The sequence below is a fragment of the Tiliqua scincoides genome, chromosome 6 (assembly GCF_035046505.1).
Source record: "Tiliqua scincoides isolate rTilSci1 chromosome 6, rTilSci1.hap2, whole genome shotgun sequence".
Lineage (NCBI taxonomy): Eukaryota > Metazoa > Chordata > Lepidosauria > Squamata > Scincidae > Tiliqua > Tiliqua scincoides.
In genome coordinates this window covers 27,314,865-27,329,813 of record NC_089826.1, presented here as the reverse complement: position 1 = coordinate 27,329,813, position 14,949 = coordinate 27,314,865, and the positions used below count along the sequence as shown (strand labels likewise).

The 14,949-nt window shown below is 44.2% G+C and overlaps 1 protein-coding gene across 1 annotated transcript in view; it reads left to right on the top strand.

Annotated features, from left to right (window-relative positions):
- LOC136655607 (bifunctional heparan sulfate N-deacetylase/N-sulfotransferase 4) overlaps positions 1-14,949 on the top strand; it is a 138,527-nt gene that overhangs the window by 38,358 nt on the left and 85,220 nt on the right. Inside the window, exon 3 of the mRNA XM_066632185.1 lies at positions 8,912-9,066. Coding sequence (XP_066488282.1) covers positions 8,912-9,066 — 155 coding nt within the window. The remainder of the gene's footprint in view (positions 1-8,911; positions 9,067-14,949) is intronic.

The following is a 14,949-nucleotide window of genomic DNA, read 5'->3' as shown; positions in this document are numbered from 1 at the left end:
CGATATCCAATTCCACCAAAATATATAGGATGAAATCTTTGGATCCATAATTAAAAAAATGTACATATTTCATATTACAGAATCCAGTTTCAAAATTTCCACATACAGATCTGAGAGCTGGAAATGGCAAGCCTCAAAAAGGTTCCCGCTTCATTCCGTTCATGGAGCACTGGAAAACTGGGGAATTCCTTTCCAAAACATATAGAAAGGAACGGGTAGATGCAGGACAGAAGCTGTGATCATTTGTCTTAGCAGATAATGTCAGTATGGGGGATTATAAAAGAAACAAACAACACTGCCAGGTAGTTATGCCAACACAAGATAAGACAAGGCTGGTGCCATCTTTGGCCGTCTCATCCTTTTGAGAATATGCGACAAAATGTTGAGAATGGAGTGCCCTTACCAGTTTCAACAAGAATAGTATTTCTGTGAGGCACGCCCAACAGGGACTTTACATGGGCTCACAGAAATACTACTGTCACACCAGTGAGAAGGCATTGTGGAGTGGTTTGTTTTTAAAGTGTACCGCTATGCTCAAGGGAGAACATGTGTGGATTAAAAGGATTTTAAATTAAATGGAAAGAGGATTACTTCACCTTTCCAGTTTCTAAGTAATTAATTGATTCTGCTCACCCACCCACCGATTCTGCAGATTAACATTCCCTGCTTTTAGCCACATTTTTTTTGCATTTCCAACCTGCCTGCCCTTTTAAGTCTCTTGTATATTTAAACTTTCCTTGCTCGCTGTCCCTTCCCTCGCTATATTTCTCCTGTATTAAAAGCCAACTTTAAGGATAGGCAACCATGTGCTCTTGACAGCAGTCAGAGGCAACAAAATGCTCCCTGCTGCTTCCCATAGGGTGATTTCTGCTTAACCCATCCAGCCTCCAACAGCTGCTTAAACATTTGGTTAAAATTGCAGAAATGCCTTAATACCCTCCTTCCAACATTTTGCAGGTAAAACATAGAGGCACATTTGTAATGTTTGTTTCTATTCCCCAGAACCAGGGAACATCCACTAAAAATGAGTGTTGGATGACTTAGGACAAAAGAAAATCTTTCTTTACCCAGTATGTAATTAGTCTGTGGAACTCCTTGCCACAGGATGTGGTGATGGCATCTGGCTAGATGCCTTTAAAAGGGAATTTGACAGATTTCAGGAGGAAAAGTCCATCCAGGTTACAAGCCATGGTGGGTCTGTACAACCTTCTGGTTTTAGGAGTAGGCTACCTCAGAATGCTAGGTGCAAGGGAATGGCACCAGGAAGCAGGTCTCTTGTGGTCTAGTGTGTTCCCTGAAACATTTGGTGGGCCACTGTAAGATACAGGAAGGTGAACTAGATGGGCCTTTGTCTTGATCCAGCAGGGCTCTTATGTTCTTATGATTCTTATACCAAGCATAGTACAATCCAGTCCTGAGAAAGCCTATTCCACCATTCTTGCACCTTGCTAAAGGCCATCTCAAGTATGCTGGTGTTTGTTTATTCTGCACTGGCCTCAGAGCCCAAACCTGTTGCGTGCGTGCTGGCTCACTGCAGGCACACACTGTCGCAAACGTGCCGTGAGAAGTGCTGTTTGGTGGAGAGGTAAGTTGGGGCATGGGGGGAGGGGTTCTGAGGTGGGAGAAGGTGGGGGGAAGACGGAGGGGAGTGTGGCATGGGAGGGAGCAGGGTAGGAGGGGCTGGGACCCATAGCCCCACGTTGGGCCTCATGGCCCTACACAAGGCATATTTACTCTGCACTGGCTAAATGACAGCTGTAGAGTCAAGTAGCCCCTTTGTGGGGCTACTTTCCTTACCTGCTGGATGGGGACAAATGTTCCCTTCCCCCAAGGAACTGCCGGCAGATGCCCCACGTGCTTAGGATGCTGTGGCAGCCATATTTGGTGCCACTGCAGCCTTTCGCATTAGGCAGCTCAGGATTGGGCTCTAACTTCCTTCAGTTTAAGACTTAGATTTTTTTTATCATGTTTGAAAAGGTCGTATGAAAAACATAATGATCAACAGTTCCAAATCTAGCCCAGAAGCTTTAGTGTGTGTGAGGTAGCTGGCTGTAAATTGTACAATGTCTTAGTGTTCATGTGGATATTCACTAGAGACAAGAATGCATTTATTCCCCATTCAGGGATTTACATTCAAAAGACCTGGGGAAGGAAACAAACTGAAGAATGACAATTATAACAGCTTGCATATGCACAACTGTAAACAAGACATCCCCCAAAAGCAAAAAAAATAAGGACAGATGTTTAATAGGGAGAGGATCCAAAAAATTAGGGTGGCAAATACATGTGCTTGTGTCAATGGAGTTTGTCATTTTCTTACAAATACAGGTGGAGCCTATTTATCTGCATTAGTTCCGTTCCATGACTCGGCACGATTGACAAAAAACGTGTTGTGCTAATTCCATAAAGTTACACAAATACACTGCAGCCTGACACTTCCAGATGGAAAGAAACTAAGGCAGCTGTTATCAATCCCCTCCCCTCTGCTCTGTACTCAGCCTTCCCTGTTGCCAGCTGCCCGGCATCTTTTACATGGGATGCTGATTTTTTAAGAGTCCAGCCCTATGTGTCTCTACTCAGAAGTAAGCCCCATTGTAGTCAATGGGGCTTACTCCCAGGAAAGTGTGGAGAGGATTGTAGGCTATATCTCATGCATTGCTTGGTGGGAGGGCTTGCTTGTGTCGGTGATTGCCTGCACCATCTCAATGGGGGGGGGGGGGAATTGGCAAACACTTCCTGGGTTTTTTAAAGCAATCCCCTCTGTTGCTACCACATCTGCCCCTGTGTGTGTGTGTGTGTGTGTGTGTGTGTGTGTGTGTGTGTGTGTGTGTGTGTGTGTGTGTGTGTGTGTGTGTGTGTGAGTGTGAGAGAGAGAGAGAGAGAGAGAGAGAGAGAGAGAGCTCCACCTTGCTGCACGTGTTCTGGCTACAGAGATTTTTGCCCCCCCCCTTCCCCTCTTCATCCTCTTTGCTGGCTCAGAGGCTCTAGGAGTGTTACTGTTCCTCTGCAAGGGGAACCTCTTCCAGGGCTCTAGTGCTATTTCCCTGCCTGGGTGAGGCAGAGCCTTTTTGCAGTGTTTTGGGCTGCCTGGAAATGGAGCTAGACGCCAGTGCAGGGCAAAGGAGGCAATGGTGTGTGTGACTTTCGTTGAGACAAATCTGCAGATAAATAAATAGGCTGCACCTGTATGTGCAAAATACAAGTGTTTTTGCATTTTCAGAATAGCTGTACCTACACCCCAGAAAATAAAGAGAAGAGATCCTTGACACTTCATTGCCCACTTCGTACCACAATCAGCAGCCTATGTTGCTCATAGGTCAACAGTGCAATTCTATACATGTTTACTCAGAATTACACTCAGCTTAGTGTGTATAGGATTGCAGCCTAACAGTCCAATCCTATGCCCCTATAATGCCAGCATGTTGCTTACCTACACAGGCACAAATACAGCCCCACCATTGCAAGCCCTTCTGCAGGTGGCTATTGCATAGACAGAAAGCAACCAGAAAGCCATGTGCAATGGACTGGCAACTGGCACAACCCCACAAGTGGAAATGGCTGGAGGGCAGGGTGGGTCTGGAGCAGGACAAGTCAGAGTAGGTGGCCACTAGATCCTGAACACCTGCCCAGGGCTGAACACACCCCAGCAGTTCCTTAGAGCTATGTCAGCAACAGAGCTGGCATTGCTTAGAGGAGTCCCATAGGGGGGCTATGTGGCAGTCAGGCCACAGGTAAATCCACTCCCCTTACTCCTCCTGACTGCCTCTCCACCACTGGATGCAGAGGACATCATGACAGTGGCCCTGTTCTCTCTGCAAAGTGGCTGCCTAGGATTGGGCCATAAGAGAGATGATCAGCATTGAAGGTATCTACCAGATCAGTTTAGATTCACAGTCCAATCTTATGGTTTCCCCCTCGTGCTGATGCAGCCATGCCAAAATGGCTCACACTGCATCTTGTGGGGGAGGCAGTCCCCAAGGACATCGCTGGGCAAGGGAACAAATGTTCCAGTTTGGTGGGTCTGCGATGATCCTCTGGTGCACAGGGGAAGGCTCTGACCTTCCTGCCAGTGGACTGGCAGCACATGACTCCGCATGCTACTGGACTGCCACAAGGCAGTTAACACGAGCAAAATGCTTGTTCTGCCAGTGTTGGGCTTTAAGTGCCTTAAGTATCTTTTTACTTAGGAAACATGACATTTTCCTTCTACAGTTCAAGGGACATGGGGTCAATTTATACAGCCCTTGGGAAAAGGCAACCTTTCTGACTTCCAACCCCTACCAACTCACATTTACAACATGATCTAATGCGTGTTTACATTAAGGTTCAGCTGCAATGTGATGCTGGTTAACCATGTGGAATTTGACAACACATTCATATGGCCATTTGCCACCAACATGGAGTTTGGGCACCGGTGCAGCAAACAACCAGGTCACAGATCACTGGCATGCTAATACAGCACTCTCATAGGCAAAAAATTACCCAGCCCTCTGCCATGCAGGACAACCAGATCTCCCACCCAGATTAAGCTGTTACTCTTAAGAAGGCAAAGAAACAGCAGGAGTCCCTTGTGAGAAACAGGAGAGTCTCCTGTTATTTCTTATCATGTCCACGTTGGAGCAAATGAGAATAGACCTCTCCTCTGTCCAAAGCACCTACCAGGGGATGCGGGGAGGCTAAACAACATTTGTGGACCCCTGCATGGGATCTGTTTGCATTGGAAACGGGGCTTTCTTCTATTCCACTACATATGAAACATAGACACTGGAAATTTTGTTTTACCTTCTAGGATCACTTTGAGTGTTACTTTCCCTCTGAACATGTAGATAAGGGAACGTATCCCCCACCATGACTATGGATGTATGCATCTGCAGTGTATGAAGATTAGGCTTTTACTTCTGTCATTGCTTCTGGAGCTTTCTCTACCATTTATGCAACTTTGCTGCAGATATTACATTTTTGCGCATGAGAGCATATGTTTGTGGCATGTTCTGTTATGAGCAGGAGAAAGACATACAAGGAACAAACCTTATTTTTGTCGCTATAAAATCTAATGTACAGCTATTGATAAAAGACAGATAACCTGGTCAGTAACTGTTATTCCAGTTTCTATCCTTCGAAGTTACTAGTTACTTCAAGGTTGTCAGTGAGCATATTTGTGGGTGCCTACCTATTTGTGTAAGTGCTGGCATGCATAACTCCATATTTACACTATGGAAGTATGTATAAAGAAAAAAAAAGATTTAAAGTTTAGTTCATTACGGGTTACAAGTCATAGTAGGTATGTGCAAGCTCTTGGTTTTAGAGGCAGGCTGCCTCTGATTGCCGGATGCAGGGGAGGGCACCGGGACACAGGTTGTGTCTATTGTCTTGTGTGCTCCCTGGGGCAGTTGGTGGGCCACTGTGAGATACAGGAAGCTGGACTAGATGGGCATTTGGCCTGATCCAGCAGGGCTCTTATGTCCTTATGTTCCATAGCCTACCATATGCAATACCTACATAGTAAAACCATGTGTGAACTTAACTACACAAGTCATCACTTAACTGAATTCTGTGTGTGTATGTGTGTGTGTGTAAAGTCACACACATATCTACAGAGAGAAAGACTGACCGACTAGGGGGAGGGAGGAAGAAAGAGACCCAGGCTCACAAAGGCTCAACCCTAGAACTTATTTTTCAGTGCCAAGTGACAGCCTTGCAAAACAGTAAGTAATAAAAAGAATATTCATTTAAGCATGTACAGGGTTCCTCACCGTTCTAGGTTTAAAGGAATGATTTCCCGGCAGGCATGAATGCCAATATATCTTCTGATAGATGTTAGGACAGATCTATTCAAATGTCGATCTCCCCTGAGAAGTGCCACAGTTATCTCAGAAATACATGGAGGGTAGGAAATGCCTTGTAAAGGTCACCACTGAGGTAAAATAACATCCTTTCTATGAGAAGGAGAAGGTCATTGTACCCACCTCTGCAAGTATTTTCAAACCAGCAACATTTTCTGTCCACATAAACAAGGGGAGAAATTTGAAGTGCTGTTGAATGTCCTTAAGTCAAGGATTTTGTCTGTACAGTAGACAATGCCAGTTTTGTTATTTCCCTTTTGTTACTCCTGTCTCTCCTGTGGGAATTCACTGATAAAATTTGTATCACATACCAACTGTTCAAATGCTCTGTTTCCCGGTTGACATGAACATTATCAATATTGAATTTGTGACTTGTGTCGAGATGGAGATTGCGTGTGTGTGTGCCTACAAATACACACTCCCTGGTGGTTTATAAGGCTCACTAGAATAGCACAAAACTACTTAATGAGCTGAGGCATGTCAGGGCCTTCCATTAAGGGACGGGCACGCTCAGGCAGGCATCTGACTTCCAAAGCAAACCCTACTTTTTAAGTTCACACAGTTGTTTTGTCACTTTGGCTTAGAGGCAGCCCGTCAAAGTATTCTCCATGCAAACATACACTTTATTGACTCATTATAAATAAAACATGGAGAGGTATTCTTTAATTACCGTAAATGTGGCTTGTTTACCCAAGGAGGCTTTTAACATAAGAAGCTCAACTTGTTTTATTAGCGCATTGAAGCTGCTATGCTTATTGACTTGTACCTTAATGCACAATTCTCTGCTCCATTCCTCAACGCAAGTTGAATTTGGGATTGCAGCGAGAAAAATCGGATTGTGAATCTGCCAGTAGATTTATAATTCATTTAGAATTGAGCTGCACAATATAAGAACTATAGCTGAGCCAAAACAAAACTTGCAACTTTTAACTTAACTTCTACCAGCTCAATGTTCAATATTCTCTTCCCAAATGTACCTATTTTTCACAGTCCTCTGAGTGTTCGAATCTCTGAAGACAGCGGGTTAGTAAGTTGGAGACGCCAACACATGGCCCAACCTTAAGGGCACTCAGTGTGCTTTATGGCTGCTGCAAATGGTGACATGCCATTTTGCATAGCCAGGCCACCGCTGCAAGCAGCAGCGGCCCCACACCACAGAAGCCTTCCAGTGAGCCCTGCCACCAGTAAGGCAGAGTGGAAGGCAGTCGGGGACAAGGGGTGAATGGAATGGTGTGGGGAAGGTGGAATAGGGCTGGGACAGGGAGAGCCACAGATTGTAGCTGGGAAGAAGACTGTTTCGGCAGCAGCAGAGCAGTAGTGCCACCATTACGGAGCAGCGGTGCCACCGATATCCTACTCCCCTTCCCAGCCTCGATCCCACTTCTGAGGAGAGCTGGCACTGGTCCGAATAGATCTTTTCAGGCAGCAGAGGCTTATCCCGGGGCAAGGGAACAAATGTTCTCTTACCCGGAGGAGACCTTTGGGGCTGCCCCACCCTCACCCCAGAATGCAGTGTGTGTTCAAATCATGCAGCTGCATTGGTTCCTGAACCATAAAAATATATCAAGACATTCTGCACTGCTGGGGGAAAAAGTAATTAAAATAACAAAGAAGTTATTTTTGAAACAGCTCATAACAAAGTTATAAGAACAACCTCAAATCCTAGGCATAAAAGTTCTCCCCACTTTCTTCCATGACGATAAATCCTCCCTGCATGCATTGAGAGAAAGGAGTTGTCCTTGTGTGCATCAACTCTAGAATTGATGAGAACACATCAATAGAATAGAATTGAACTCTAGAACACATGTCCATGTGTACATCAACTCACCCCCCACCCCCCCACACACAGTTCCTCTGGCAGTAGCCTAAGTTGCCTGAGGATCCTTCTCACACTGAAAAACATAATGGAATGGTTCATTCCAATGAAAGGTTTTCTTTTGGTTTTTTGTTTGTTTTTAAGTAAGCATAGATGGAATTCCCACATTCTGTTCTGTTACTGCTCTACGGTTGACTCTGACCCGTCCTGTTGCACCTTCCTGGTGAAAGAACATGCAAAATTTTCACAACACTATGGAACCTTTCTCAGATTAAGTATGGAATTAGCGCATGTACCGTTTGCCATTTATGACTTTTTTCCTGCTCAGGTTTATCAGTGCACTCAGGTACTTTCATGATGAAACATTATGCCCAAATGAATCCTGATGTGATCATAAAAAAAAAAAAAATCACATCAAGATATATTGTGTGCCGTTATTGTATCAATCTGCACATATGCTTGTGTGCATCAATGCGTTGGGGGGGAAACAGTGATTAATCAAAAAAAAGTGGAAGCGGTGACAAACTATGTATAAGTTGGGAGCTGTATGAAGTATGGAATTAAAAAATGGAACTCTGCTAACACAGCCTGGCCATTCCACAAACACAATTTTCAGAGAACTCGGCACCTCAAAATCCAGCAGAAAATAAAAAAGTTAAATGGGATAATTTTATAATCATTTTAACACCTTTTTAATCAGTACGGCAAGGTAATGAGAATTGTTTACAAAGCACAAGTGATAAGCATTGCTGATGGGGAGAAAACAGTGCACCAGGAGTATTAAAAGGTATTTATTGCAACAATGAAAGAGAAATATTTGCTGTCAATGCCCAGAGAGAGTTAGACCTTGATAACAAAGGCATGAACATTTATGCTACCATCGCTGGTGAAAACAATTAATGCCTTCAAGAAAGACATGTCTTTAATGAGATTTAATTACTTCCTCAATAATAGACATCACTGCTACTCAAAGTCCACTCTTTTATTAGTAGTAACCGTGGCTGTCCAAGGGTTACTTCTCTCCAATAAATTATTTAAATTTTGAACATTCTGTCTTGGTATTCCTTCATAGCCCTGAATGGGTACATCAAAACACTGCTTTTCTGGTGCTGCTGTACAATATTTCAGCAGTTATAGAAAATAACCCCAAGCATCAATCTGATGCACCATCACCAGCCTAGAAAAGAGACAACACTACTTCTTTGTATCCACACATTTTTTTACAACACAAAATCTTTCTGTCATTTTCCAGGAACCAGGGAAGAGGATGAAGGTGATGCTTTGTTGCTGAGTTCGGTGGATGAATTCTGGTGGTTTCCTCATATGTGGAGCCACATGCAGCCTCATCTCTTTCACAATGAATCATCCCTGGTGGAGCAGATGATTCTCAACAAGGAGTTTGCACTAGTAAGTAAGCTTCAGTCTGCAAACTATCTTGAAGAGCAGTTCCACACTGAGTATTTTACTGTTATCATGCTTGAGGTAACAATAAGATCAATGGTAGTAAGTCTGACACGCCAATCCTAACTAGCACAGGTGCAGTGGGGCCGCATGGCCTCTGCTACATCAAGGGCTCTTTCGGAGCAGGCTGGATGTCTTCTTGGGGTAAGAAGATATTTTTCTCCTTACCTAAGTAATGCACCAGCCTGCCCTATAGGGCTACATGGATCTCCAAATAGCATCAGGTTAGGCTGCCAGGCCCAGGAAAGAGGATAGAAGGGCCACTAATCCCGCCCCTCTTTCAGAACTGATCCCCCGTTCCACCCCCAAAATCTCCCTCCCCGCCTCCCTTCCGCCTTCCCGCTGCCCTTGCCAAGTCCCTGCATCCCTTGTTGCTCTCCTTCTAGTGCCTGGGGCCTTGGGTGCAGAATCAGTAGGGCAGTGCAGGCCTCCCCACTGAGACTGCTTACTCTAGTGTCTAAAGCTAAAGAGCAAGTCCAAGAAGATCCACTGGTTGCTTACAAGGAGCCTGATCCCAAACCTCCCACCGTAGCATGCAGCACAGCTCATTTTGGTGCGACTGCATGCTATGGAGGGGGAAAGGATAGGATTGGGCAGTTAGTTGCGTTAGGGCCCAATCCTTTCCAGCACCGGTGCAACCTCAATGCAGTACCGAAGTACGGGAATAAATGTTCCTATACCTTGAGGAGACTTCTGTGACTGCCTCTCCATCACAGGAAACAGTGCATACCCCATTGGCACAGCAGCACCAGCACTGCAAAATTGGATAGGATTGGGCCCTTAGTTGATGACTTAATGCCTCTAAATAACAAAACTTTATTTCTTGATCATATTTGGACAGAACTTGTTCCCATTACTCTGTATTGAATTCTGGAGTTGTACAGTTTTCTTATGAGAGTGTTCTTTTTTTAAACAAAAAATGCTACCTCGCGTAAGAAATTATCTTCCTGATACCAGCCTCCCTGATGTCTAACACAGAGCTGGTGTTCATGAACTCAGAGCAATCTTGCATCCTATTCTGCTTTTCAATTACCTTGCCTTGCTTTATTTCCCACTGCCAGCTTGTCCTGAACAAAAATGAAGTGTTTTCCACACAGTGTTTCATATTCTAGATTACCATTGTACTTAAAGACAGAGTAAATAACTGATGCCAGCTATTGTTTTTATGCTCGCTCTCTCTCTCTCTCTCGCATCCATACATTCTCATACACATGTACATTTTTTTTTTGAACAACTCAAGCTCAACATTCCCCCCCAAAAATCTGAATGGCTACAAATCTTAGGGCCAGGGATGTGCTTGGAACCACTTCCTCGAGTCTCGAGTCGAGTCTCAAGTCTCTGCGACCTTGACTCACCACCTCACGAGTCATAACAGTGACTGTAGCAACTCATCCAGAGCCATTTTTGAGTAATTTTGACTTGAATCCAAGTCTTTTTGAAAAACAAGTCAAGTCGCGGAAACAGCAAAAAAATGCAAGCACACACAGAACGAGCCTTGACTTGAGTACATTCAAATCTTTTCCTTTTTAGTGTAAAACCCCCTAGTCCCTACCCAAGTTTTTGATATGCATGATTTGAGTCCATACGAGTTGCAAAAAGGCAACTTTTCGAGTTGATTTTACAATCATCCAAGTCATCCAAGTCTCGGCCCATCCCTGCTATCTACACTAAAAATGTTTACCTGTTCAATACCAGTGTTACTATTGTCGTTTTGTGTGTGTGTTTCCAAAGAATCCTGGGAATTGCAGTTCTAAGAATTCTCTGTTGGAAATCCCCAACCCTTTCTTCCTGATCTATAGTTCCCTGGATTACTTGTGGCATAGCACACCTTGAAAATTCTTCCACCTACTCCCCAAATGACCATTTTTGCATACATTTCCAGGGTAATTATTACATTCTAAAAAGAATTTAAAAACCACCTTCTGAAAAGGTGCTCCCATAGAGTCCCATAGATTCCCATTATGAGTCTATGGCACTCATACCATGCCCACATAGACTCACATTATGAAAGTGCCTCATACTCAGGGTTTTGAGCAACAGGTTGGGAAGGTGGTGAACTAACAGGGGCTGTCCTGCACTCCACACCTGCCTGCCACCTCCCCAGCCATTTAATCTGATTGTTACCCCTTCCTCTTCTTGCTTCTTGCACTCCTTGGAGAGTGAGGGCCCAATCCGATTGAGTGTGTGCTGGCTCACCGCCAGCATGCATTGTTGCAAACGTGCCATCAGGCACATTTGCAGGTATTAGTGCCAGCCCAGCACTAGAGCTGGCCCAGCATGACCACGCACTGGGACAGTACTGATCACAGTCTGGCAGTCTGCTGCCCAGAGCTTCAAGTGACCACCAAGTGGTCACTTGGAGTGCTGGGTGGCAAAGAGGTCAGTCGGAGCAGGGGGCGGTGGGGAGGAGGCATTCCAGGGCCGGTGAGGAGGGAGAGAAGAAGGCATGGCGGGGGAGAAAGGGGTGGGACCGACGGAGTTCGGTTCCGCCAGATCTGGAGCCCTGTGTCGTGCCTCACAGCCCAACATGAGGTGTCCTTATCTGCACCATCCTTACTCTGCACCAGCTTTGCTTTTGCAGCTGCAAATGACTGAAGGCGAGGGGGAGGGGCCACTTTGGCATTCAGGTGCCCAAAAAACTTAGCATTTTGCCCTTTCTCTGGGAATGCCACTGGCTGGCAGCAATGAGCATTGCAGGGCCTGTGTACACTGATATGCACATATGAAAAATGAGGCATCAGAATTTGGGAGTTGGTTCAGCTTGGACCATTCCAGCTTATACTGCCACATAACATTGGTCTATTAGCCTCGGAATTGTCTTTACCGGCAAAGGCTTTTTTTCAGGATTTCAGCTGGGAATCTTTCTCAACCCTGGCTGAAGATGCCAAGAAACTTGGGGCTTATTGCATGTGAAGCATGTGCTCTCTCTAGGAGCAGTGATATCCAGAACACAGCCCAGTGCCCCTTTGGGCCTGCTTTCTCTGCAAAAGACCCAAAAAAAAGAAAAAGAAAAAAAGGGAAAAGGCTGCCCCTTGAGCTGTTCTTTAAGTGCAGGTGGAAAAACACATCAGTGCAGGTTACATCTGTGGCAGGCTGGGGGGAAGTGGTGTTGTCAGCAGACTCAGGATGAAGGGCAGTCAAAATCAACTGCTTTCTTGTCGCCATCTCCCATAATCTGCCACTGTTGCATCCATCACTCATCTAATGGTTGGGCAGCCCCAGCACTATCACTGAAGTACTGCCTTCCTACTCAATGCAAATTCAAATGATCAGTTCTAGTTAAAAGATGACCAGTTGTTCTTCCTATATTGTAGAACAGTGTTTATCAAACTGTGGGTCGTGACCCACTAGGTGGGACATGAACCAATTTCAGGTGGGTTCCCATTCATTTTAATATTTTATTTTTAATAGATTAGACTTGATGCTCCCATGGTATGTGACTGCATTTGGAGAAATGTTACAGACCTGTACTTTTAACAAGCTACTATGTATATTCTTTTAACAAATATAGTAAATGGGACTTACTCCTGGGTAAGTGTGTGTAGGATTGCAGCCTACGATTGTTAAAAAATTTTCCTGCTTGACGATGTTATTCCCAGTCATGAATTCACTTCCGGTGGGTCCTGACAGATTCTCATTTCAAAAAGTGGGTCCCAGTGCTAAATGTGCGAGAACCACTGTTGTAGAACTTGCTAGCTCATGTAAGTAGTAGTTATGTGAGATGTGTACCTTGACTAAACTGTCACAGCCCAATCCTGCTTGCTTTGGCCATTGTTGTCACGCCTCTTAGAAAGAAATGTTGGATAAAAGAATTTTAACATCATTCCCATGAGCAGAATCTAAAATTGTGTCTGTTTTGGGTTGCCAATTCTGTCTGAAACTATTTCTGGATACATATATATTTTCCAAAATGATGTGATGTTGGAAATTCCTGCACGTGCTGTTAAAATCTCCAGGATCATGTTCAGTAGTCCCCTGGAGACATGCTGATTCCTGGAAGCTCCAGGCCAATCCTGGAGAGTTGCTAACATTATGACTCCGTGGAGGCTTCTTTGGGAATCATTAGATCATTGTTAGGCCCATCAGAAAGATGATAGATCTTGCTTATCCCAAATATTAAAATGGACTTCAAATTGTTGCCGGAAGGGTACGTTTCTAAAAGCTTTCTATAAATGGACATTCTGAGAACAGTTGTCAAAATGTGCTGCTGCTATTTATTCCAAAACAGCTGTCAATGTTTGAAGAAGGAAAGATTGTTCTGACACAATTAATGTATAATTGTAAGCACCCCACTTGGTGAAAGGGTGATAGAATGCTGCAGAGAAGTTAGATAATATTTGCACTTTCATCAGCATCAGAGGATTTTTGGCCTCAGCTGCAGTCTCTCTCTCTCTCTCTCTCTCTCTCTCTCTCTCTCTCTCTCTCTCTCTCTCTCTCGTCAAACGGTCGTCTTCTCAATAACCTCAGCCTCTAAGAAATGCACAGCCAAAGCCAGGAGGGAGGTGACTGTTAGAATGTAATAATAATAATTATTATTATTATTAACTTTATTTTACCCCGCCTTTCTCCCCAAAGGGACTCAAGGCGGCTTACAAACAAGGTTAAAACAAATTTTAAAACATAATTTAAAAACAGATCAAAACATAACATATCATAAAAACAGTAAAAACTGTCTATATCAACCAAAATGTTTTGCAGATGTCTGAGACAACATACTGATATTGTGCACATGCAGTGGGAACATGGTGATGGTTAGTTCCACAAAAGCATCATGTTCAGATTTCTTATACCTAGAATGTATAGACTCGAATGTATAAACTAGTAAAAAGTCATCCGTTTACTGTGTTAAGAAAAACAGGAGACACTCAGTTTCCATGGAGAAGTTTTTCAGATTATACCCATCAAATTTTTCCTTCAACGCTTCACTGGTACTGTCTTGATCCAGTTGTAATGTATACCAAGATATTTCAAAGTCTTATAATAGAACGTAAAGAAGGTTGCAGACCTATGCACACTTTCCTGAGACTAAGCCCCACTGAACACAATAGGATTTGCTTCTGAGTAGACATGCATAGGTTTGTGCTGGTAGTGCCTTTGCTGTGGGGAATATTTCTCAATACCTTAATGTTTATAGAGATGTGTACAGAGGGGTTGTATACAGAGGCTTATTTAAAATAGTACATTGTCACACAGCCCAATCCTATGCATATCTATTCAGAAGTAAGTCATTGTAAGTAAGTTTAGTGGGACTTACTCCCAGGTAAGTGTGCATAGGATTGCAACCATAAGAACATCCCTGCTGAATCAAGCCATAGGCCCACCTAGTCCAGCTTCCTGTATCTCAACATGGCCCACCAGATGCCTCGGGGAGCGCACAAGACAACAAGATACCTGTACCCTTGCATCTGGCAGTCAGAGATAACCTACTTCTAGAACCAAAAGGTTGCACATACTCATCAAGGCTTGTAACCTTTGCTGGACGTTTCCTCCAGAAATCTGTCCAATTCCCTTTAAAGGCTCCTTGGCCAGGCGCCATCACCACTAGCAAGGAATTTCACAGATTAATGGCATGCTGGGTAAAGAAACATGTTCTTTTGTCTGTTCTGCCACTCGGTTTTAGTGGATGTTTCCTGGTTCTGGTGTTGTGTGAGAGGGAAAAGAACATCCCTCTATCCATTCTTCCCATCCCATGCATAATTTTATATGTCTCAGTCATGCCCTTACTGAGGCGCTGTTCACTGAAATTGGAAATGTATTAGAATGTCTTGTTGTGCATAATTATGAGTGTTGTAATTTTGTCGGGTCCCCACCCCAGACCCCCGGGTCCCT